The 26,554-nt window shown below is 41.5% G+C and overlaps 1 protein-coding gene across 4 annotated transcripts in view; it reads right to left on the reverse strand.

Annotated features, from left to right (window-relative positions):
• Positions 1 to 26,554, reverse strand: part of PHF20L1 (PHD finger protein 20 like 1) — a 56,169-nt gene that overhangs the window by 17,097 nt on the left and 12,518 nt on the right. For 2 of the 4 annotated variants that reach the window (XM_035124881.2, XM_035124883.2), the window contains exons 3-10: positions 23,947 to 24,118; positions 23,662 to 23,746; positions 22,560 to 22,648; positions 19,232 to 19,294; positions 13,594 to 13,801; positions 13,057 to 13,182; positions 8,800 to 8,882; positions 1,903 to 2,155 (exon numbers count right to left, since the gene is read on the reverse strand). In XM_035124881.2, the coding sequence (XP_034980772.2) occupies positions 1,903 to 2,155; positions 8,800 to 8,882; positions 13,057 to 13,182; positions 13,594 to 13,801; positions 19,232 to 19,294; positions 22,560 to 22,648; positions 23,662 to 23,746; positions 23,947 to 24,118 (1,079 nt within the window). Of the gene's footprint in view, positions 1 to 1,902; positions 2,156 to 7,059; positions 8,883 to 13,056; positions 13,183 to 13,593; positions 13,802 to 19,231; positions 19,295 to 22,559; positions 22,649 to 23,661; positions 23,747 to 23,946; positions 24,119 to 26,554 lie in introns of those variants that run through there. The other 2 variants (XM_035124882.2, XM_060277604.1) reach the window with 2 other exon arrangements.

The following is a 26,554-nucleotide window of genomic DNA, read 5'->3' on the forward strand; positions in this document are numbered from 1 at the left end:
AATGGGACTGCAATGGTTTGGAGGAAGTGAACTCAGCAAAGTTAGTTTCCACATATCTACATTCAAGCGATCACTTTAAAAGCTCACACAAAGTCTAATTTGAAAACCTACCTCCTTTCAATGGCTTTTAATGTGATATATATATATATATATATATATATATATATATATATATATACACACAGGGGATTTTATGTTGTGCGTTTTTAGCTTCTGTTGTTCTGCTCTTTTATTTATTAATTTGTGGAATGGATTCTTCTTTTATTTTATATACTGTAAACAACTTTAGATCCAATGGAAGCCACTTTATGGAAAATGTTTCTCAAAAAGCAGTGTATAAATTAAAATAAACACAGCTTAAGAAGCCTCATAATTGGAAAAAATATTTATAATCCCCAGGTTAAAAATATAAATGAGGAAGGGGTGGGAAGACCTGCAAACTGGTCAACTCTCTACAAAAGCTATAACTCTGGTTTTCAGGTCTACCACAATAGCTGCAGATTGTTAGGAGGGATTTCCCTTTTACAGTGCTATCTTTGCATTTTTAAAAGGCACAAATCATCCTCAGTGAAGGTTACTTACCGACATCATGTGCAATCGCAACAAATGTGGACGGCAACATTTAATGAGGGAAGATTTAGAGCGTCATTGACTGACGAAGCGTTTCAGTGCAAAAGGGGCAGGGGGAGAGAATTACATTTGCACAAGCTGTTTCCCTCTTCTCAATTAATTAGCAGCACAATCCAACCAGACGTTAGGTGTGTGCAAGTCCCTTTCAATCAGCGAGACTTGTTAAGTAGCTATGGCTGGATCATAACATTCAGCGGAAGATAATTTTAACTGGAGGTGGAAGAAAGCAGCCCTAGGAAGCTTTCTGTGTCATTCTTCATTTCCTGGAGAGATGCAAAAGATCTAGTGTAGCGCTTGACAGAATCCCACATTCTCTACTTTACTGCTGACAAGGGATTAAACCCTCTGGTAGGGAAATGCTAAATGGTGTGGTCTGAAGGGGAGGGGGGCAGAAGAAAGCAACCATTATCCTCCTCCATTTCCCTACCAAAGGGACATTTGGACATTTCTACAACTGCAAACATTTCACTGATCAGTTTTCTTGCAGTTTTGAACACTCCTGTTCCCCCATCTAAACCAGCCTCTTCTGGACCCTCATCCCAGGGATTGAAACCTTTTTTTTTTTTTGTCTTCTATTGCACTAAAAGTAAGAGCAAATGTCACACAGAGAGCAAGAGGCAGTAGGTCCAGCAGGCAAATCATGCCAGTAGAATTTCTCGAGGATGAGGGTGGTGGTGGGGGAACAAAAAAACAAAAACAAAACACCAACAACACACAAGAATGGCTCATCTTCTTTTTGAAGAATCAGGGCCTCCAAAGCAGATCAGCTGTAGCCTTTGCTGCTCCGTGTAACATGACGAGTTGCGCTCTTGCCATGAATTTCCGCCATCGTGCAAGTGCCATACTGTGTGTGTTTGATACTTCAGTCTTGGAAACAAATAGGTTTACAAAAACAAAACAAAACACACAACCCAAAACTTCCAGGAAAGCTTTTGGAAACAGCAAAAAGAGTTGGTTTGGGTTTTGTTTCCTTCCTCCGTTCGGATGACCGATGTGCAAAGGAGTTTCCAGTACTGGCTACTAAGGATGGTGTTTTTTTGGGGGGTGGGGTGGGGATAACTTCAGTGGTGAACTTAATTGCATGTACTATCCCATGTCACACTTGCATTCCACTCTCCCAGCCCCCAGCCCCCCCAAACCCACTCGGTTATAAACAAGTCACATTCAAAAGAAAAAGGAAAGAAAAAAGAACACCCCACCCCAATGATGATTATTTCCCAATATGACTGTAATAGAAGTAATTATGGTATGTTTTAAAATGTCTGTGCTCACTAGTTTTATTTATCACAGAAGAAGGAAGCTGGGAGACCAGGGTCAAATCCTCCACTTGTATTAACTCTGGGGAAATTGGTGATTTAAGGGACTTTATACACCCTGCAGAATCTCCAGATTCTTGTTTGCATTTCTTGCTGCGAGCCTTTCCTGAAGACAAAGTTGAGGGCAACAGTGCAGATTTCTGAATGTTGGCAGAACTGCTAATATCAGCTTCATTTTTTTTCTGACTTTGAGGCTTAGGTGATATCTCCTGAATAAATAATAAGAAATTGATACTTTTATTGCAGTTTCTTCATTGCAGCTCTTGTATTCTATTTTGATTTATTTTTAAAAGCAACTTCAGTACTTAACAACAGCATATTTTCAGAACATCCCCCCCAAATGAATAATAATAATAATAATAATAATAAACAAAGTTAAGAAATAAGCAAGGTGAAATTTTAAAAAGGGACTCAGCCAAAGACCACCATCCCAATCCAATAAAGTGCTCCAAGGTACAGGGGCCAGGATATGCCCTTGTAACTTCCTTTTCTCAATTCCCCCCTCATTTCAGCAGAGAAAGACTGATCCCCACATGCAGTCCAATGCATGTGTGGATGGGATCACTGTCCACAGAAATGGGGAAGGGGGGAATCTACACTTGCAACTTACTACACATGGATCTCTGGATCAGGATGTGAGGCCTTAAACATGTCTTCAGTTCTCATAAACTGAATGCAGTAGCTTGTCAATCATACTAATACATTCGACAAAACCAAATTTTTGCCACGTTTCTGCAGACACCATTACCATAGCAACTTTACCACTAATTCTTGAAAGCACTACCCCCTCCCCGAAAGCAAGTCTACTGCTTTAATTGTTTTCAGCCCCAACAGTTTACAATTAGGTGTGTGGTTGCAGTGTTCTTGATTCTCTGCAAATTCAGTTCAGTTTTAAAACAAGACATGAAGAGTCTGGCAGTGTCTTATTATTATTATTATTATTATTATTATTATTATTATTATTATTAAACAACGATTAAGGATTTCCACCCCCAAAGTAATCTGAATGTCACCGCATGTATTTGCATTAGGATATCACCCACTTTCTCCAACAGCAAAAAAAATAACGAAAGCGTTGCAGGCTAATTAATTTGGAAAAATCAAAGCAAACTCCATTTTCGAACACGTAATTGTCTGCATCATATTTTTGTCCAAATAAACATAAAGGATAATTGTGTCAAAACAGACCTATCTATGTTTAACAAATACTAGCATTTTAGGTTTGTAGTTACTTTCCCACATGGAGTTAAAAATGATTTTCCATCTGGTAGGCAAGATCACTGTGCAAGTAAAACCTTTCATCAAACCATAGAAGAAATTTCAGATTATGCGTCACCGCTTTTGGTAAAAGCAAACAGACACACCACTCGAGAAGAGCCGCCACACTCCTAATATGCAAGAGCGTTCTCCAATTTTCAAACCTTTGTCTACGCAAGTAATGTAATTTGGGTATTGACTGCTTTCTCTTCCAGTGGTTCCGGACATTAAGAGTAAGAGAGGAGGAGTGGACAACTTCTAAACTGAGCCATTTTTGCCGGCCAGATAAATAGGCAAACCAGCCACCCAAGTGGATACAGGCATTTGTCAAAAGTGCAGTAAGATTAATGTTGCATTTGGCAGTAGAGATGAAAGACAGGACAGGGTGGGTCTGCAAACGAGTATAAAGTCCTTAAGTTGTCCACCACTCATGCTCTGACACTAAAAAGCCACATTGGAAGTACCACATAAGGGCCAGGTGGTGTGAAACGTCCCGTCCAGCTACCAATGAACCAGCAATTCATGCACATTGAGAGCATAATTTATTCATGTCCAACAAGGATTTGAAGAATTGCAGAACATATCTAGGCTGGTTGAGAAACTTATTTACCAAAAATTAATTAGAGCCGTAACTTGTAAATAAATGACTTTATTGTTTATCTTCACATGTGTGAAAGACATCACTACAGCAACCATTACTTTCAAAGTTACAAAATTATTTAAAACAAGGTTTTAAAACTTGTTCTAATAAGGTGCTTAACCTCTTAACAAGGACAAAATTAAACATTAGAAAAAACCTTAAACGAATGTTACTCGTTCATCTAAGCAGTTGTTGATCAAAAGGAAAGAAAACATGGCCCAACCCTAATACAGTTAAATAGACTACTGTACCTGCTTCATGTAACCTGAGGGTTTAGAGTTAAAACAGTTGTAAACCAGAAAGCCATTGGGGGGGGGGACCAGCAGCCTAATAAGACTGCTGGCCTGAAATTCTCCTCTGTATTACACTTGGGGGGAAACTGAGCCATAATTTAACCATAAATGTTATCACTGTAAACAGCTTAGCCCAGGGGTCAGCAACCTTTTTCAGCCGTGGGCCAGTCCACCGTCCCTCAGACCATGTGGTGGGCCAGACTATTTTTTTGGGGGGGGGGGGATGAACAAAATCCTATGCCCCACAAATAACCCAGAGATGCATTTTAAATAAAAGGACACATTCTACTCATGTAAAAACATGCTGATTCCCGGACCGTCTGCGGACCGGATTGAGAAGGCGATTGGGCCACATCCGGCCCACGGGCCTTAGGTTGCCTACCCCTGGCTTAGCCATTGCAGAGTCATTCTGGCCCGAGGCGGATTAATGCTGGCTCCCCTCAAAATACAAATTGGGAACCAGACTCATGAAAGAATGCTCTCCCTCCTCCATTCCTTTCCCTGAATTAACCATAGTTTAGAGTCATATATGCACTGATGCAGACCGTAACTAACATGTACTGGGGTCTCCCATAACCATGGTTTGAAAAGCCACTTAAAACCATGGTCACTTGGGTTCAAAAGGAACCGTGGTTTGCATTTATTTAGATGCAACTTTAAACCATGGCTAACACTAGGGCGAATAATTGCTCTGAGGTACTCATATGTCTGGCTTCCAATCTGCATGCCATTTTTTTTGCTGGGAGCCAGTGTTACATCTGCCCAAGACCTCTAAGGTTTCATTCCTCAGTCATCATTTGTTTCAACGGAGCTATTGACTAACTTTAAAAAGGTGTGCAAATTCAGAATTTTCCCTACCAAAAAAAGGAGGAGTGCGGGAAGCAAAAAGCTCAAGTTTGGTTTCCCGCGAGAACATTTGCTAATAACTAAACAATTTATAAAAGAGAGTCCACATAACCAAAGTGTTTGCAAAGACACATTTCATAGGCTGTTAATTTGAAATGCTGACAACAACCTGCAGATACGTAATTGTAAACTTCCGACAGAAACAAAACCCAGCCATGTTTAGTTTAAAATACACAATGTGTTCTATATTTTGTTGCTACAGAACAAAGTCTGCAAAACTGAGATAGTTTCAATGGTGGCTCTGCTTGGTAAGTTAAGGTTAGTGCTGCACTGTTTGTGGAAGAGTCATCAGGTTGTCAATCATTCCATAACTTATTTTAATTTTGGGGGGGGGGCATGTCTACATTGTAGAAGGAAACTGGCTGCAATGCCCCAAACCATTTCCTAGGGGGCAGATTCATTGGGATGCCACAGAAAAGACTGCTTTTCCATTATGTGTTGCCAGGCACATTTGGTGAGAAATAGTCTGTCTAACTCTCCTCCTCCCTGTTTCTTGCATACTGTGGTCTTGGAATATGTGGCTTTCTCTGCACAATCAAATCCAAGCTTTGTAAGGACGTGGAGGATTTGGTGTGGCGTGGTTAAGCAGTGAGCAGGAGAAGAGGGCTTAAGGGGCAGGGTTTTCACATTTTGAGTGCCTTCCAGCACCTCTGCTTTTATGACGTCTGCAACTACTTCTGATCAGCTAGTTTGGGGGGCTGCAGCCTTTATCCTTAAAAGACTTGAGAAGAAAAAGGTAAGGGTGGAACTACATGTTACAAAAAGCACAGCGCTGCCACTGGAAAATACTAACTCAGGCATCCCCAAACTTCGGCCCTCCAGATGTTTTGGACTACAATTCCCATAATCCCCGACCACTGGTCCTCTTAGCTAGGGATCATGGGAGTTGTAGGCCAAAACATCTGGAGGGCCGAAGTTTGGGGATGCCTGTACTAACTCCTGTGTGGAGTCTCGCCCCACACCCGCCAACACAAACATACATACCTTCTACAATGACAATGTATATTTCACTTACTGCATGTCCTGATGTCACTTGCAATGTGCTCCCCACCCCACCCCCGCTCTTGCAGGAAAAGTGCATGACATCAGGACAAGGGCTACACAATGGCATAGCCTTTAAATGGTGGGTCATGAGTCATGCTCTAAGTGCCACCACAATATTACTTTTTGCTTGTACAACTTTTTAAAAAAACAAAAACAAAAAACAAAAGTGGAAAAGGGGGATAGGGAGACAGAAAGTGAAAGAGGAAGAAGAGCGAGAACAGTAAAATAAATTAGAGCTGTGTCCATCTTGCAGACTGGAGCTAGACGAGAGTTCTGGGTTCAAACAGTTTGAAGGCCACTAGGCTAGATGTTATGGAGGTGGAAAGAGTGACTCAATAGAAGCCTGCCATTTTTAGTGGCAGGCGTGTGTTCTTTGAAACATGCAGAACTGCCCTAAGAAGCTGCAACACATAGCAACACATTCTCAGCTCTTAAGGAAAAGAAAAAATACATTATGGCAATGCATTGACACCGCAGTGACTCAAAAAGGGCTGTTAAGACCCAGTCAGGACTCACAATTGAACCCTTGTTTAGGGATTGGGAGAAGTTGTGGGGTCTCTCTCTCTCTCTCTCACACACACACACACATTTCCCCTCAAACATACAAAGTGAGTTAAGAAGAGTATTGGATCCATTTTCATCTGGTTTGGGAGTCACACAGCTCCAAAGCCAGTTACAGAAGGGCTGGGGGAAATTGACTCCCGGTTCCACAGTCCAATTCCTAAACCCAGGCTCGATGGTGAAATCTGCATTGGGCATGTGAAAGCTGCACATACCATAATCAATGCGCTACCAGAACCAGCACAGGTTTAATGAGGGGAAAGAGGGGGGAGGAAATGTAGTTGCCTGTATAGGTTACTTCCCTCAACCCAATTATTTAACGCAATATAGAGGTATGTTTCAGGAAAGGGGTTTCTGGGGGGGGGGGAGTGGTAGATGAAAAGCACTCTACTTAAAAGGGGGATCTTTTAAAAAAAGAAACAAGAAACAAACTACCCACAAAAATCCACATTAAAAACTATATTAAGGCTCTGATCTGAATAAATTAAAAAGGTGTATAAATTTAGGGCTCTCTTTAGCTACCTTTCGGGCAGAATTAACTAACACAGAAACACTTCCTTGATTCATTCTTGCCTGAAATGTGCTGAACGTGGTAGTTTATGGGAAGGTGAACAGGCATCCAGGGAACAACCCACAAGCACCTGTGACGTCATCCTGTGGGTGTCTCTACCCATCCACAAGGGAAGCTGCCAGCAACGTGTGTGTGTGTGTGTGTGTGTGTGTGTGTGTGTGTGTGTGTGTGTGTTGCAGCCTATGTGGCGAAAGTGAGCAGAACACCCATTCTTGTCCGCCTTCACTTCCTGTTTGATGCACAGGCTTCAAAACAGAACAGGAAGTCACAGGCTCCATCATGCAATGGGTCTGTAAGTGACTCTAGTATGGCTTTTTGTTTACGGGTTCTGGCCAAGCAATGGCACACGTGTATAAACCCCGGGTGGAATCACTGACCAGAGCTCTACTTGCAGGGGGGTGGGGGTGGGGTGTTGCAGGTAAAGTGACTTTAGAGGATCGCCCTCCTCTTCCAGAATGAGTGGGCAGGCTAGCTGAGCTACATGGGCTCTGTTGACTGGGAAGCACCCAGAGCTGCAATCTGGAAAGAGAATTCTCCCTGACAATATGCCTACTCGTGAGTTAGGAGACTAGGTTGCAACCACATATGGCATGGCAGGCTACCTGCTTATGGATAGTAATTCTTCTTCTGTTTCTGCATCCAAATTGCAGACCATGAGAATGTTCTGAAGAAATGGAATTAATAAACATGTAGGGGCTTGGAAGAATAGTTTGTCCTTCTCAGTGTGCACATGCCTATAAACTAACATATCTAGCACATTTTCAGATACAGGCTCATTCCTGGAAGTCATTCCTATGTGTCAACTAATAGCATAAAAGCAGCACCTACGACTGTGGTTACTTATCAAGACTTGTTAATAGTAGGCACAGCCATGCACAAAATGCGCGACCGGAGAAAACTCAACTTAGTGGAACAGGCTGGAGACAATGTGGCCATCCTCCACTTTAGATGTGGACTCAAACCAGACCCCTAAGATATTTTTAATGTCTTCTTTTTTCCTCGTATTTATTAAAAAATATACATCCTAGCAAAAAAAGGTATGGCTCATTGAACAGTTTCATAAAACACATACAAGTTTACAACACCAATTCTTACAATAGAAAGGAAACTTCTTACAAAAGAAGTTCAGGCAGATGTAAAAAAAAAACAACCCCAAAAAACCCTGTGTCGAAAAGCACAAACTGAATTTGTGTCAAGGGTCTTCTAAGCCACTTGTGGGCACAATTCCAGCTATATTGAAATAGTACCTGGGGACAGACATCTCTGAGCTTTCGATTCTCGGGATGTTCGCTTATGAAAATAAAGGTAGCCACGATCTGGGACATCAAGCTGTCTGATCCAAAAGTGAATACCACAGAAGTCAAGCCCAGACTTAAATTTGAACCTGCTTCCATGCTATGCATCCTTAGGACTGCAGACTTACTTTCATTAACTCCATTTATGCAGAGGTGTAAACATAATTCTCTAGTCCCCTATTTACTTTCTGTCTGGCAGAGCAACGTTAACATCATGGACCTGATATTTCCCATGGTACATTCCAGTAGGACCCTTGCAAAAGAATCAAACTCTACAATTTCATACCTGCTCCAAGACTGGAGCTGCTTCTTTGTTGCCTTCCTTTTTTTCAGCACCATCAGCGCTGACAGCTTTGGATGCCAACAACCCTGCAAAAGAAAAAGGAACACAGAGATAGGGTGGTTTTGAATTCACTTGACGACAAGTATAATCTTACGGGTGGATCTGAGTAGACTCCATCTACATGCTTTATGGAAAAGCAAAGCTGACTGGTAGTACTCACTGACTGGTAGTTTTACGCTGTCCTGACATTGGCTTTGACAGAACCCTTGGTGCCCAAAGCCTTCTCTATATTCAGGTAAATGCATGCAGGCTTCAAAGTGAGGAGGGGGCATTCACTCAAGCCCTGCCATCAACATCCCTGCACCTGCCAACTCTGCTTCCAAGCTTCAGAAGTTGAGAGTCAAGATATGAAGGGAAATGCCAACTACATTCAGCTGAATAAGCTTAGAAGCGGCCTGTGATTAGGAGCCTTGTTTTCCAGGACCCCTGCTGGACGTGAGAACATCTAAGAACATGGGTAGGCAAACTAAGGCCCGCAGGCCGGATCAGGCCCAATTGCCTTCTGGATCTGGCCTGAGGATGGTCCAGGAATCGCCGAGTGGATCACCAGCACACACGTACTTTCCCTCTCCCTCACATGGTGGTGGTGCCTCCTCCCTCCCTCCTCATGGCTTCTCCCTGCCCTGCCTAGAGGAGGAAGGGGGCTGGGCATTGTTGGTGCCAGCAGCAGCAGCAGCAGCAGCAGCAGCACTCGAGCAGCTGCCATTTTAACCAGCCCCTCTCCGGAGCCCTTTTGCGCGCTGCTCATCGCCCCTCCGCCACCAGCCCCTGCCGCTCGCAAGACACAGGTAAGCAGCCACCGGAGCTCATGGTGCTCTTGCATCATTTCCCCCCCCCAAAAAAATATATAGTCCGCCCCCCCCACAAGATCTGAGGGACAGCGGACCAGCCCCCTGCTGAAAAAGTGTAAGAAGAGTGTAAGAAGTGTAGGAAGAGCCTGCTGAATCAGGCCAGTGGCACATCTAGTCCTGGACCCTGTTCTCATAGAGTACATCTTCAGTGCAACCCATGTGCACTGGGATTCTGGGGTCAGGGCTTGCACACATGCCCTCAACCCAGTTCAAGCCTGCATGCATTCTGACAAACACACGCATAAGAGTTCAAGGATCTTACTAAAATCAGACTTAGTATGTTCTCCAGCAGCAAGACCTGTGTTTGACTAAGGCTGCAAGAACCCTCCCAGGCTGGTTTCTTTCTTTTTTTAAAAAAATTGTGACCCACAGAGGAAAGTCTTCTCTTCCCTATACACCTACTGCTAGTTAAGATGTGCTTTCATTGCACTGCAGCTGCAGTATGAGTAAGCACACGTTAATTCCTGAAGGGTGCCTGCCCAAGCAAATTTGTATTTGCACATTAGATATCACTGGGCCCTTCTCAGATCACTTGTTTTATATCCCTTTGTACAGTGATGTAACAGGTAAGCAGCATCTAATTATAACTCTTGCAACAGCAAATCACAGGTAAAACAGTTGTTTTTATTCAGTGAGACAGAGATAGAGTGGAACCATGGGTTTTTTAACTTAATCTGTTCCGGAAAACCATTTGGTTTCCAAAACATTTGAAAACCGAGGATCAACAGGCTGGCTGCAAAGTCAATGGCAAAAAAAGAAAAAAAAATCTCCGGAAGCCGTTCGACTTCTGAAAATCATTGAAAAACAGAAGCATTCACTTCTGGGTTGTCAGTGTTTGGGTTCCAAACTGTTCAGCTTCCAAAGCGTTCGACAACCGAGGTTCCGCTGTAACTGAGATGAATAATGATGTATTTCTTTATTGCTCATAAAATCTGTTAATCAGCAGTTAATCAGAGTTTCAGTGGAATTATCAGGTTTGTAATAATAATAATTTATTATTTGTACCCTGCCCATCTGACTGGGTTATCCCAGCCACTCTGGACGGCTTCCAGCATATATAAAAACATAGTGGGAGTGTAGCTTTAATGCAGACTTGCAATTTGATGCTGTCATACTTATGCATGATACAAGTAAACTTTGACCTTGATTAAAAGTATAAGGTTAATAAAAGCAGAGAGAGCAGAGCACGTTTATACGCTGCTTTCCAAAATATATTTGGATGGCCATGAATTCAGTTTCTATTATAAAACAACATGGATTATGTGGTTTTCATCTTGAATTAGAAGACCCAGCAGGCAAGATAACATTTTGGCCTCTTTTTGATGGAGAAAAGCAAGCCAGAAGCCCAAAGCAATTAAACATGCTTTTCAGCTGAGCTTGCTTGTAAGTTTCCCTAGGTTTCTTCTAATCAACAGAAATTTCTAGTCATGAAGAACAGCACTAATTGTTTATTTGAAATAATTTCTACCTTGTTCTTTCTCCTTAAGGAGAATTGAGCGGTGTATATTGAAAACAGTAACCAAACATGAAGAAGAAGAAAAAGAAGAAGAAGAGTAGTATTTTGGATTTGATATCCCACTTTATCACTACCCGAAGAAATCTCAAAGCGGCTAACATTCTCCATTCCCTTCCTCCCCCACAACAGACACTCTGTGAGGTGGGTGGGGCTGAGAGACTTCAGAGAAGTGTGACTAGCCCAAGGTCACCTAGCAGCTGCGTGTGGAGGAGCGGAGACGCGAACCCGGTTCCCCAGATTACAAGTCTACCGCTCTTAACCACTACACCACACCTTGGTTGGTCATTTGGTTCTGTATTTTACTATTCTATATTTTAGTGTAAACAGCTGTGATATTTTCCTTATGAGTTGGCGGCTGGCTTATAAAAACCCTTATAATCAAACAGGAACCAGAGCAAACAACAAACTGCACAGCCATCAAAATATCTGGGTTATTAGATATTTAGATTAGAAAGAAAAGTTTTAGCTGCCCTCCTAAGTGCAAGCTGTGAAGGGGTGACACAGAGACAAGGAGACTCCAGAGGTGGGGAGGGGGGCTGCCACAGAAAAGGTCCTCTTGTATGTTGTCACCTTATGAATGGTCAGCAAGAGGAGCCTCTGTGGAAGATCTCAATTCTCAGGCAATCATATGTAGGAAGAGGACCCTGTAAGTAACCTGATCCCAAGCCATTTAAGGATTTATAGGTCAAAATCAGAATTTCGGATTGCGCCCACAAATGAATAGGCAGTCAGTGAAGTTGGGGTAACATGAACCCTTCTATATCCCAGCCCCATAGAAAGTCTGGCTGCAACATTCTGAACCAACTCAAGTTTCTAAATGGTTTTCAAACACAGGAGCCCCACAGAGCATGTTACAATAATCCAGGTGAGAGGCAACTTTAAGGCATGGATCACCATAAGGTAAAAAAAAGGGATGTAGGTGGCAAAAAACAAAACAAAAAACCCTATTCTTAATTATGCAAAAGTGCTCCTGGTCACAGTCAAGGCCTGAAAAGCCAGGTCTAAGGCTGGGTTCAAGAGAGTCGGAGTATTTGGAGGGAGAGCAACCCCTTCTCACTGTCATTTCTTAAAACGTGGTCCCCAGAAATTTAACAGAGAGTAAGGATTAGACAAAGGAAACGGGCATGTCGGAAGTGACTAGGCCAGGGGTCAGCAACCTTTTTCAGCCGTGGACCGGTCCACTGTCCCTCAGACCATGTGGTGGGCCTGCCTATTTTTTTTGGGGGGGGGTGAATGAATGCCTATGCCCCACAAATAACCCAGAGATGCATTTTAAATAAAAGGATGTAAAAACACGCTGATTCCCGCAGAGTTCGCGGGTTGTATTGAGAAAGCAATTGGGCCGCATCCGGCCCATGGGCCTTAGGTTGCCTACCCCTGGACAAGGCACTCCAAGTAATGGAATCCCCTCCACGGTTCAACATACTTCTAATGACAGGATGTGGAGGGCAAATATCATTTTCATATCCTGGCTGCTACTGAGGGCAGAAAGCTGGACTTGATACACTTTTCATCTGATCCAGCAAGTCGGTTCTTTTCCATCTAAAGAACAGCTAATCAACATGGCAATATGACCAATGCCACAGTCATACAAAAGAACTCCACTCTCTCCTAATACACACTTGAAGAACACCTTATATGAATGATCCAAAAGCACCAAACCAATGAACAATTCATATTTCAAAGATTTAGAAAGCTCCCTGACAATGCAAAATAAGCACAGCACAGCACATGAGCATGCACACAATGCAGCAACTTAGAGTAGAAGTATGGATATTTGTAACAAACAAGGGCAAAAGCAGCCACAATGCTAAGTCTTAAAGGAGAGCTTACCAGTGATCTTGTTAAGCCGAGCCCTCTTTGCCTGAAATGAGTTGCCTAGGTTATTTTTCCTCTTGTGCGCCAATGCATTCTCTGCCTGTGCAAAGGCAATCTTTGGGACGTCCACTAGAGGGAATCCTGTGTTTATAAGAGATGAAATAACAGAATAAAGTCATATTTCAAAAAACGTTGCCCAGACACAAATACTTAAGAAATATATTGTGCAGCACAGTAAGACATCAGAAGATTTATTTACTGATTTCTGAAACAATATTCAGAAGTGTATGACACATAGCTGCCAAGTTTTCCCTTTTCTCGCGAGGAAGCCTATTCAGCATAAGGGAAAATCCCTTAAAAAAAGGGATAACTTGGCAGCTATGGTATGACAGCTTTATCTGATTTTTTAAACATGGCAGTTCTTTGCTTGCAGTTGCTGTTTCATAAATCTAAGCCACCCGGGGAGGTAATAGACAGATTGCTAACACCCACCCACACAGCCTACTTTTTTTGCGGCAGGGTGGGGAAGGATGTATAAAAATTTAGTTGTACCAAGTGTCTCGCTGGATGTAGGCTGTTCTTCCTTCTTCTGAACTTCCTGGACAATTGCTGAGGTTGACGTTTCTTCCTTCTTTGAAGGAACTTTAAACCACTTTCTCTCCTCTTTGTCTTTATTGCTGTTCGCGCTGGTCCGAGGTTTAACTCCTCCTTTGTTTTTGGCAGCTGCCACCGCTGCAGCTTTAACCAGAGCGATCCAGTCCTTTCGCAGCAGAGGAGAAAAGAGGGAGAGAACAAGGGAATGAACTAGGCCAAAATGAAATCCAACTGTGACTAAAAGGGTCTTGGGAGAAAGGGAACATTTTTCCATGTTAAATGCATTTTATAGATATGTGCATTCAACAGAGTTCTCCATTTTCCATGCAAACTGAAAGGAAAAAATACGCGTCACATATTTTGTACAGGCTGCTACATAAAATATAGCATGTACACATGCATGCAAAAAAAAGAGAGAAGCAATTTTTTTGCGGGGGGAGTTTTGTGGCAGCAGCACTTAAAGCCGAAAACACCAGTTTAGCTTAGCAGTTTTTTCTCCCTGGCACTCCAAGATGCTAATCATATTTCTTAAGCATCTATAAATTTTGGCACTATACAAATCAAGACATAGAAAAGATGCTTTATACTAGGTCAGACACTATGTGTCCAGCTAGCCTAGCTATGTCTATTTTGACTGGCAGCAGCTCTGCAGGGTCTCAGGGAGCTTTCACATCACCAGTGTGCAGAATGAACCTAGAAGCTTCTGTATCAGTGATGTGCATTTTCAAGAAACTGTAAACTGGGGGGGGGGTCCTATTTCAGGGTAATTTGTGTTGGATAATATTCAGTTTGCTTTGAAAAATTTTCTTACGTCCTAATTTAGCATGTTTTCTCACGTTTTGTAAACAAAGCTATAACTTCTGAAACTGCCAAACTTGTGTAATATTGTATTTGCAAATGGCATATGTTTATTGTTAGCAATGAATTTAGGAAGAAGAAAATGTTCAGTGGAAAAATAAATTTAGAATTTAAATTCTGCCCCCCCCCCACTGAAACATCCCTGTCCTGCAAGCAAAACAACATCTCTTACGATTCTATCGTCTCAATTATCTCCTCAATTTGCTAAGGTTAGTGCTCAAAAAAGGGAAACATACTATGATAATTTAGCTAGGTTTTCCCTTAAAGCAAGAGTACTGCATCCCACTGCAACATCAAGGCTTTATTTCTCCCCAGGCTTTTGAGCTGTTCTTTGAAGGGAAACATCTGGAGCAGTTAGTGATAAACTAGCATCTCCTCTGTTCCCTGACCTACTGTTTTGCAAGCACCACAGAGATCTGAGAAACTTTAAAGGTGGAATCAAGCGCTTGATAAACATAGCCAGGTGTAGCCTGTACATGGATGTACCCATAGTACATGTAATCTGAACGCTCAAACACACCTTGCATGAAGAAAGAAAAGTTTTATGGGTGGGATTATTTCACATGGAGTTTAATCTCTGACAAACTGCCTGCATGCTATTTTTCCAACACCACATCATGAGAGAGCTTCATTTTACAACTGCCACCTTCAAAAGACCAGCTTTGCAAAGAAAGTTTCAGATGCAAAGTAAGTCTGCTTTGCTCATAATGTTAAGCCATAATTTAGTTAAATATCTGAACCTAGCTCCAGCAAATCATGAATTTCTGGCAAAAAAAACATAACATGAAGTCATGGTTTCTTGTTGGCTCAAAAAACATGGCTTGTTTTTAGTTATGGTTTGGCACTACTTAACAGTGTTGCTTAACCAGTTTGTTTGATTACCACACCTCAATATGCTTTCCAAGCTACTTTCCCAAGCTTTGAAGAAATAAGCTGTGGCTTGCATGCTTATCTGACAGAGCACCCAAGGTTTGCTGAACAAACCACGAGGAAAACAAACCACAACCAGTGATTCCATGCCTTCCAGACACTTATTCCCCAAACTAAAACTGTGTCACATGAGAGCTATTTTACAGAATGGCAGCATATGTATTTTGGTGCCATCTGAGCAACACTGAAGGCAGAGACTACATTACCATTTATGTTTATGGTCCTAAAGTCCATTAATTAACTATCTCTGAATAAAAGCAGCCAGGCTGAATCAGACTTGACAGCCCACTTCTAATAAACTACCCTGTCTCCTATAGCTGCCTGTCATATGTCTCACAAGCAGGGCATGAAAGTGACAGCACGTTCCTACTTTTGCCCTCCAGTAACCAACATGAGTCTGACCAAACTGCGGGAGGCAGTGGAAGACAGGAGTGCCTGGCATGCTCTGGTCCATGGGATCATGAAAAGTTGGACTAAACAACTGATATTGAGTGGCAAACTAAGCAGAGACCATAGCATTCAAATTTCTTTTGAATTCAATGTTTTGCTACACAGTCATCCTGAGACACAATTTTCCGAATGGGGAGCATGATACTGGAATGATGAGAAGAGGGGTAGGTTAGTAATGGAAAGGAAGACTGAAAACAATTGACTTGATGGGAAAACAGAAGTTTTTCTGGCAGGTGGGATGTGTGTATTATTTAGAACCACAGGTTTTAAGACCTGTGTGAGAGACCTGCTCCTAGACTCTTATTTGGGAGCTACACACATTTAGCATATCTTTACCATTCTTCTTAAAAATCTGCTAACATATCCTCTTCCTGCAAATGTTTGCCTTTATCACATCTCCACTGTCTTTAAATAAAAAATGTGCATTTAAATGCAAGACCCAGAAAAAGGAGACAACTATTAAGACACCATAACAGCAAGTTTAATCAGGAAATAGAGTTGGTGGCTGATAAAAGTCATCTAATAACCATTTCCCTACATGGCCAGCCGCAATAAGGTTTCATGGTGAATCTGCATACAAGAAATCACTGTAATTAACCCTCAGATAAGAGTTATCACACTGTTTGAAGCTGCCACATGTTTCCTGTGGGATTATGTCAAAATCAATCCAGAGCTCGATAGTACCTGCATGTTAAATCTGCATGCAAACATCAGGATGCTATGGAACCAAAACCTTATCTCACCTTTTCATAGCGTTATTTCAAAAACCCACATATGTCACTAAGGCAGGGAACCTACAGCCAATCCTAGCCAATCCTAGCTCCATGACACATATACATATACAGCAACACATTTGTCACATTCACACTTTACATATTTAGGCATACATCTAAGAGTAATTGGAAAGCTGCCTATAACCGTCCATTGGCACAGGCTACTTAACTACTAGTTTGGCTTCCTATATTCATAAATTATCTCAAAGTCTAAGGGTATTTTAAGTATGGTCAAGCTATGACATGGCCTTTCAGGATAAACGTGAACTGAATTTTAAAATAAATAAATAAGATTTGTTTATGGGAGATCTGGTTTCACTTTGATTTTGTGAACTGAACTAAAATGTCCAACATTAATTTTCCATGCTGGATAAACCAATAGTTTTTCAAACTGCCAAAGTATTTGAACTGAAATTCATTTTTGGAAGGGGCGGGGGGAGCAAATAAAGCATACCTAATGTAGTTCACATTTTATATTTAAATAACTCGGCTTGCAACAATTTGCAACTTATCTTGCAAATTATTTCCACTGGAAAACTTGTAAATATTTTAAAGACATGGCAAATCAATACAAACACTTCCTTACACTTTTTAAATTTTAAAGGCACTAAAGAGCTGTGCAATTACATTATATATGCATGCATTATTCCCAATGACAGCCACCTGAAAAAACATTACTTACACCTTTGGGGCTGTTGAATCCAGGCTAATTTATTTAGCTTCTGCTGAAATCAATGGAACAAGCCAATTAATGACTAACTTGACCAACTGATTTCAATGTGACCTGCAATCAGTAACTCGGTTTGGATACGACCCATTCATTGTTATGAATGGATAAGGTTACAGCAAGACCACTGCTGGATCAGGTCAAAGGCCCAACTAGTACACCAACCAGTTCTCATAGTGGCCAGCCTCTGGGAAGTCCGCAAGCAGGACTGGAGGGCAGCTGCACACTCCCCACTTGTGATTCCTAGAAACAGGTATTCAGAGGCAGTATAGGAAACATGGCTGTCATGGCTAGTAAACATTGCTTTATCTTCCATGCCTTATCTTCCATGTATCTGTCTAATTCCCTTTTAAATTCATCTAAGCTGGTAGCCATCATCATATGGGAGGGAATTACCTTGTTTAACTATGCATTGTGGAGAGAACTCCGACATAATCCTATGAAACAATGTGTTTTCAAAGCAGTGGGAAAGTTTGTAGGACATTTTCACTGCATTATCACTTGCTACGGGAAAAGGTCAGGTCCTATACTGTATAACACTGTCCGGAATTCCAGCTGTTGGGTGATAGTGATCTTGTACGTGCTTTCCCCACTTATGTATTAAGAATCCGTGCTCCAAAATTAAATGTATTCAGAAATGCTCATAATGTAGATGCTCCCCCCCCCCCAAACTGTGAATTTTAAAAGAGCTGCATTATGCATGGCAAAGTTTCCCCTCTAAAAGCTGCAAGGAGCCACAAGCCAGACCTCTGGCACCTGTACCTTTATAATGCAAGCATCTGCAGAAATGTGCTTGCATATTAAAATATTTGCCTTCTGCACACACACACAAAAATATGTATGGCAGAGTAGCCAAAAAGTAGCATGAATTCACAACACTTCTCCTGAATGTTACAATGAGTTTGTGTGCTGCGTTGGAATGGGAGACCAACCACACAAAGAAAGGAAGGAGATAACTTTTGAAGAGCAAATCTCTGTAGAGAATTGTGCAAACCTGCAAGCTTCCTGACTGTTATTTGCAAAGCCTGGATGATCTGACCACCCAAAACTGATCATCTGCTTCTCCAGATCATCTATTTCTCCAACCACTTAGCATCTCTTTCCTACCTCTGCCATCCCAGACATCTCCAGTGACCCAAACAGCTAGCCAAGAGCTACATGTAATAATTTTGATTGTTTGCAAAATCTGAAAGCTGCTACCGTGAGTCAAAGCGCAGGAAACTGCATAAGCAAAGCATAGAAACCATGAACACTATCCCAGAACCTCAGAGGCTGTACAAAATTCCTTCGTCTTAAGATAAAGCTACTACTATATTTCGTTTTCTTACGTTCCTAACCCACCTTTCTTCTACTACAGAGCACAAGGTGGCATGCATGCGGATCCAAGGTCCTCCACCCAGGCACTGACCAGGCCCAAACCTGTTTCACTTCAGCACTGTCGTGGTCTCAGCAAATTTTGCTAGAGGCACATTTCAGAACCACCTTTCAGCTTTACAAGTGAGAAAGCAAAACAGAGAGCAGCATTCCAACACCAAGAGTTTCATCAGTAACAGATAGCTACCTTATTTTCACCTTTCAGATGCTTGTCCTCTACAAGAAGCTTTCGTTCTCGCTGGAAACATGATGCCTACCTGAAACATCATCCATCCTGGGCACACCTGAACCAACACTGGACTGCTCGCTCTCACCTTCTGAGGATCTACACAGCTCTGCCCCACCTCTCTGACAGCTCTCCTTTTCCACCTACTGTCACCTCTTCTGCTGGTCCTGGCACAACCGGGTTTTCATGGCTTCTCCTCAGCTTCCGTTTCCTGTGTGCCAAGAGCCCTCCCTCTCCTTCAAGTCCCTCAAAACTCACTTCATGTGGATCGTTATCCGTCACTAATCTCAGCTCCGGCGCTATCTGCTGCCACTCACGCGCCTAATTATATCGAAGATAAAACACAAACATGGAAACAGAAAGAGACAAGTTATCATAAACGTCTCTCCACCAGAAGACTCCGTGCACACATCTTTCATAATACCTCATATCCCTCCCTCAATAATATCTGCCTCCAAACACAACAGTTTAAATCCTTTTTCTAAATAAGAACATAACCTGCAAAATCTATGCAGTTAATTCACTTTGCCGCACCCACCAGAGTCATGGTTTGGGGCCAACCAAAGTCAGAAAACCAACAATACCCCAATGCTAGAAAACTATTGGAAGAACAATATTTTCTTCTGCAAAATTAATACAAGGTATTACAACTTCTACATTAAGTGATACAGGGAGAGAAATTTTAGTAACACGTAGTATTTTTGTTAATTGGTGGCTTAGATATCTAAGTGCATATTGTTGTATCACTCGTACTATAGTTGCTCTCAATCAATGCAATAAAATTTCTGAGTTTGAAATGAGAGAAAATAGCTGAGGAATCCAAAAGTGAATACTGTACTGAAATGCATAAGCATGCAGTTTTAAAGGCTCAGACACTGCACCCAACCAGGTTTGCTCACAAAAAACCCATTTCTGTTGGATACATACATATTGTTGGACACAAATGTATCTAGTGGTGTTACATTTGCCATTTCATTTCCATATTGCAACTAAATGATATGAAGCTGCAAGTTGAAAATAGTAGATCATACATGCATCTAAGATGGAGCACGTTCTCAAGAACAGAAAACCTTCTTCAACCACACCTTCCGGCAGTCAATTTTTAAAAAACTACGAGTGGCTATTTTCCTACGTTACGCATTGCGTGCCCATGCAATTGTACCACACCAGTTTGCCAAGACAATGGTTCACAACCTACAACCGAGGAATGTAGCCAACATTACATTGCACAGATGCACGTGAAATACAAGGACCTATTATTTTGACATCCTGTGATGTTCAAGAGATGTTCAAACAGATGTCCTGCCTCAAAATGGGTACTCCTCAACCCTGACCTCACCCCCCTGCTCAGTGCTGCTGCCTCTGCCACTATTCGCTCTGCTGGTTTGGGTGAACTTCTCCCAGAGCAGCAGCGACACTTTTGGATGGAAGCCAAGTAAGCTTCAATCTTTTTGCGGGAAAGTGCCATATTATGCTCCTAAAAACGCAAGGCCTGACATCGACGTCAAGTGCTTCACTGCGGGGATCTAAGATGAGATCCGTCCACGGAATAAAGTAAGTCAGGGAGAGGGGGTGGGTGACTGGTGGGGGCAACATCTAAACTACTCCCAATATGGAGATGCAGTACAGTTGCTCCTCGAATTTCATCTAAAATGAAATTTGAAGGCTTCTCCGCAGACTAAACAGATCAAGAATGCCCTGGGAATCCAAGAGACTTTTGCTAAGTGTTAACAAAATTTCTCAGGGGCACTCTTCACACTTCTAAATAGCCATGAAGTTTTGCTTAAAGGATAACTCAAAGAACTTGTAAGTGGTTCCTCAGGCACAAACATATGAGAAAGACTCGGGGGAGACCGCACATCATGATGACTCATTCTATGCTAAGATTTTAAAGTCAACCCAATCCTGATGAAACGGAAGCCCCTGCATCATGACTGCTGGCAACCATTTGACAATCCTGTGCTGTTATGCTTAAGAAGGGACCCCATTCTGCAAAGAAAGCATAGGTGGGAGGTACAAACCCTCTAGCTTTCCCCTTTCTTTCTTTCTTTTTTTAGCATGCATTAAAAAAACACTGTATCTGAAAGACACCTGGAAATTCCTTCTTTGCCCACTTTAGGTTTGCAGTTTGGCTGCATGGACATCATTCCATTAATCACGTCAGAGCAAAAAGTTGTACTAAAAAAAAATGGGTAGTGCCGAAGGGTGTTTATCTTTCTGTTTGTTACAAAGACATATTTTATTGGGAAGCTCACCCCGATAGCTCATTTTAGACAAAGTGAAATTTCTAGGGTGTGCTTCTGAAACAAAATTAACCTAGTTTTGCTCATCTTAAAAATGCCACCAAGAAAATACTAAACAATAATAAAAAATTAAAAAACCCAGAATGGATATGCAAATTCTACCCTTCCCAATGAAGATTGGTCCTTATTTTCCAAGCAATGTCTACTTGGATGTTGTGTATCTACTGCTGTAGCTATGCAACTGAGCAGGCAAAATTTCCACTTTCCTAGGGAAATACTCCACTGTGTCTTAAAGGCCCACATTAAAAAAACAAACCAAAAACCCAGTTCATTCTTAGTGTACTGCATAAGTTCAAAACCTATATATGAAGATAAAAAGCTGCCTCATACCAAGTCATTTATCTATTTGTCACAATTTTTATTTACTGTTACGATATTTTAACTGGGCATGACAGGGAAAGAAAAGGGACTGACCTCATGCAGAAAAGGATCTGCTCTATACCAGTGGGCTACAGCTAATCTAAACCTTGTTGTACTTTTGCATGCCTGTGTAGACCTTCTGGTGCTGGCAGTGCTTGGCAAACTGTAGTTCTACATAGGTAAGCAAAACTTCAATATCCACAACTAGAACATATCCTAGTGTCTACATCTACCATGACAGGCAGTGGAAATCAAAGGAAAGAAAAGGAGAAATATATTGTGTGGATACTGTATCTGTGGACCAATGTCATGCACACTTCTAAACGAAGCAACAAATCAGATCCTCTTCAGGATTAGTATTCCCTAACAATCTCCAAGCAAAGGTGGCAGGCTGGAAGGCTTATGCTCCTTCCTTGACTCTTCTAGATAAAGAATTCTAGGTAGAACCATGGCAGAGATTTCCTCCCCATGTGTGAGAACCATCTGCCTGCTGAAAATGCCAGGGATAAGCAAGGAGAACCAAATGCCAGAAATTGCCTAGCAAGAAACAATGGCCTTCCACATGAAAACTGGGAACTTTTTTAAGGCACACAATGACAAGCAAGGAAAGAACCCTTCTAATCAAAATGCTAAATTCTAAGGATCATTTGTTGTTAACCACCTTGCAGACTTCAACCAGAGTGGTTAATAGCTGGTTAGTGGGATAACATAGTTTCCTCACTTTCCATCTGTGGATGGCAAGCAAGTAACTGGAAATACAGAACCAGAAGTGTCTGATCACTCTGGATAGATTAATCAAGAGTGAAGGGGTGTGATTCATATTTTCCGCAATTGGATTTATACCGCTTAGAAGGTGCTTTGGCAATTAAGCAGTATATGAATAAATAATATGTAGTGATAATCTAGCACGGACATTCACTTACCTGACCTTTGGCATCTTCTGGCATAGATTTTACATGCATTCGTTTAAGACACCGAATCACTCCATCGTAAAACTGTACAGTAAAGGTTCCTAGAAAAAGAATGATATGGAGATAAGGAAGTAAAATTTAAGCTACATATTAGCACACCACCATGTCACATGGTGCTATACCAAAACCAAAGGTAAAAGGAAAAGGTAAAGGACCCCTGGATGGTTAAGTCCAGTCAAACTATGGGGTTGTGGCACTCATCTTGCTTTCAGGCTGAGGGAGCCGGCGTTTGTCCACAGACAGCTTTCCGGGTCGTGTGGCCAGATGGACTAAACTGCTTCTGCCGCAACGGGACACCATGATGGAAGCTAGAGTACATGGAAATGCAATTTACCTTCCCGCCGCAGCGGTACCTATTTATCTACTTGCACTGGTATGCTTTTGAACTGCTAGGCTGGCAGAAGCTGGGACAGAGCAACAGGAGTTCACCTTGTTGCGGGGATTTGAACCGCTGACCTTCCGATCAGCAAGCCCAAGAGGCTCAGTGGTTTAGACCGCAATGCTACCCGCGTCCCTCATATACCAAAACTACAACAGCATTAAACAGGCAAGATCAGCGATGAAATGAAATTTTGGAGAAGGGAGCCATGGTTTAATTGTTTTTGGGATAAGCAAACCATGGTTTAGCATTATGCATGAACCAGTCCAGTGACAAATCCAGAATTGTGAATTCTTGAACTTTTCAGACATGCAACCCAAATAAGATTTGCAGAGTGCAATCACAAATTTCCTGGATTTTACTTTCATTCATGTAAAAAGATGAAAGTACATTTCTTTTATCGGGATTCTATCCTTAAATTCATTACAAATTTGGGGCTAGCAACTGCTAACAACAGTTACCTTCCATAAATGGTGGGAAGGGTTAACTAAAGATGCACTCCATTCTCAGACTAAGTGTGATTGCTGCATGTATATCCGGTGTGGAAATAATGTCTGCAAATGAATACTGGATGTAGTGACTTAAGTTAAAACAAAACAAAGCACTTGTGGAAATGGTACAGTAGACCAGATGAACTAACCTTTGGTTCAAGCCAGTAGGCTAAGTTATACATACCTTCTTTGTTAATTGCTTCAATCTTTGCAGGATAATATCGACAGTCTGTCCAACGAGCTAGAACCTCTTCTCCAGGTTGAAAATCCTTTTTTAAAAGGTTTAAGAAAATAGTGTGTTAACATGACTGAAAATGTACTCAATGCTAGCATATAGAGAACTTAAATACCTGAACAAACTATATGGAGGATCTACTTATTTCTCTGCTTTCCATGAAAGCATGTTTATTATTATTACCCAAGACTTCCATATGAAGATATTCTCATAAGGGGAGAGATGAACACTTACAATAAATTCATCATCATCTTTCAGACCCTCTTTCCTCAGCGATGGCCGTTCTAGGGGTCGCAACCGATTGCTGTCCCAATAAATCCATTCATCGTAACGATGACTCCAGCGCTCAAAGTGGACAAGCATCTTCCCTTCTTCATAGTCTATCTTCTCAATGCGTGAAGGATACCTTCAAAAAACAAAATGAAAGATGCTGTTTTGGCAGGCTATAACCTCTGTATTTCAATGTACTAAAGACTCATAGGCCTGTTTGGCTATGCATATAATTTTCCATATGAATGGTTAAGAGAGTTCAGGCTGAAACTGCAGTAATTAAAAATGGAAGGCATAATACATCCCGGATCTACACAGCCAGTTGCACCCCCATCAAATGCACCCAACACAAATACTACTGGCAGCATAAATATTCAGAATATTTTTGTACAACCAGAAAGTTTATGAAATTACAGGTAGAAACATGCACTAGTGAGCTATTTGGGTTAGCTCTGTAAATGGTCGCAGGACAAATACAGCCTATCTCTATCTCTTTTATTTCTCCACCCCAAAGAACTATCCAACTAAATTAAGCATGAAGACAGCCAGAGTAGCTGTTACACTGGTGACTGCAATAGCTAAATATGTGCAGCCCATACAAAGCACAATCCTAATCATGTCTACTCATAAGTCAGTCCTGTTTTTTTAAAAATATTTTTTATTTAAATCACCAACCAAACACAGACAGTGAAACCCCCCAGGCGTCCGATATATTGGATGTACATAAACAATGAAACCATATTCAAATCAACCATGTGTACAATTCTATATATAGTAAGCTCCACACTCCACAAGATTTATTTAACTTTTAGCATTTTAATTACCCCAAATTGTTCAAACCTCCCCAAATAATTCAGTATCTTTTCAATCCAATCCTCCCCTTTCTCATTGACCTTCCGCCCTTTCATTTTACACATCTTCAAAGTCAGTCTTGTTTTATTCAATGGGACTTGCTCTCAGGTAAGTGGGGTTAGGGCTATAGCCGTAGTCTCATAAATATGGCCATGGCTTGAATCAGAGATTCACAATACAGTGCTAACAGTGGGAAAATGCTACAATGGTTCAGTGGCATTATTAAGCCATGATATCAATGGATCTTTCCACTCTGCCCTCACTCACTGTAAATGAATACAGTCATACCTTGGAAGTCAAACGGAAGCTCCTGCAGCCAATCGGAAGCTGCGTAAGCCCCATTGGACATTCGTGGTCTAAAGAACGTTCGCAAAGCAGAACATTCACTTCTGGGTTTGCGGCATGTGGGAGCCAGAACGTTCATCAACCAAGGTAAGACTGTACTTCAATTAAGCATAATGGTGGCTAGCCATGATGGTTAAGTGGTACCTCCACAGACGGAGGCAGTATGCCTCTGTACAGGCACCTGTTGGTGGGAATCACTAGCTGGAAGAGTGCAGTTAAACTCAGTGTCTGATGAAAGGCTTCTGACAGATATCTGGTTGGCCATTGTGAGAACAGGATGCTGGACTAAAAGGGCCTTAAATCTAATCCAGGCATCCCCAAACTGCGGCCCTCCAGATGTTTTGGCCTACAACTCCCATGATCCATAGCTAACAGGACCAGTGGTTGGGGAAGATGGGGATTGTAGTTCAAAACATCTGGAGGGCCAAAGTTTGGGGATGCCTGATCTAATCCAATAGGGCTGTTCTTAGATAGTTTCCCATTACATTAGAACAGGGAAAAGACAGTTACCAGATTCAGAACCTGGCCCTAAAACCAATTCCAGACTCTGATTTCAGACCCTGATTTTTCAAAAACTAGTAGCCATAGTTTACCAGTTCAGACATAACAGAAAACTACGCTCAATTTACCCAATTAGGTATACAGTGCACTAAGAAAGGAGGATGGAAGGCGACGTAGGAAAACAGAGTGCAGGGTGTTGTTACCGGCCAAATTAGCTAAAATATATAAAAAGGAGGCGGATACATGCTGGAAGTGCAATGTAAGAACAGGAGATTATTTCCACTGCTGGTGGAGCTGTAATAAAGTGAGCATATTTTGGAATGAGGTATATGAGAAAATGAAAAGAATGTTAAAGTGGACATTTGAAAAGAAACCAGAGATCTTCCTTCTAAGTTTAATACTGGAGAACACCCCTAAGGATAGGAGAAACATCCTCCTGTATGCATGTGCAGCGGCCAGAATGGTGCTAGCAAAAAACTGGAAAGGAGACAAAGTTCCATCAGTCCAAGATTGGCACCTAAAATTGGTTTAGTATATGAATTTAGCTAGAATAACAGCAATAATTAGGAAAAAAATCCAAACAGAAAGAAAAAAGGGAATGGAATTATGTGGTAGATTATTTTCATAAAGAAGGAGTGAGTTCAAGATGGGCGATTTGTCTAGATTAGCACCAACAAGTTATTAGACAGATAATTAAAATCAAGGAAGATAGATGCTAATATATATATATATACCGGTATATATATATATATATATATATATATATATATATATATATATATATATACACATATATATATATAAACATATCCGAGGAATATCTAAAAATAGTGAAGGAATATAATAAGAAAACATAAGGGTATAGGATTGGTGA

This window comes from Zootoca vivipara, chromosome 8, assembly GCF_963506605.1.
Source record: "Zootoca vivipara chromosome 8, rZooViv1.1, whole genome shotgun sequence".
NCBI lineage: Eukaryota > Metazoa > Chordata > Lepidosauria > Squamata > Lacertidae > Zootoca > Zootoca vivipara.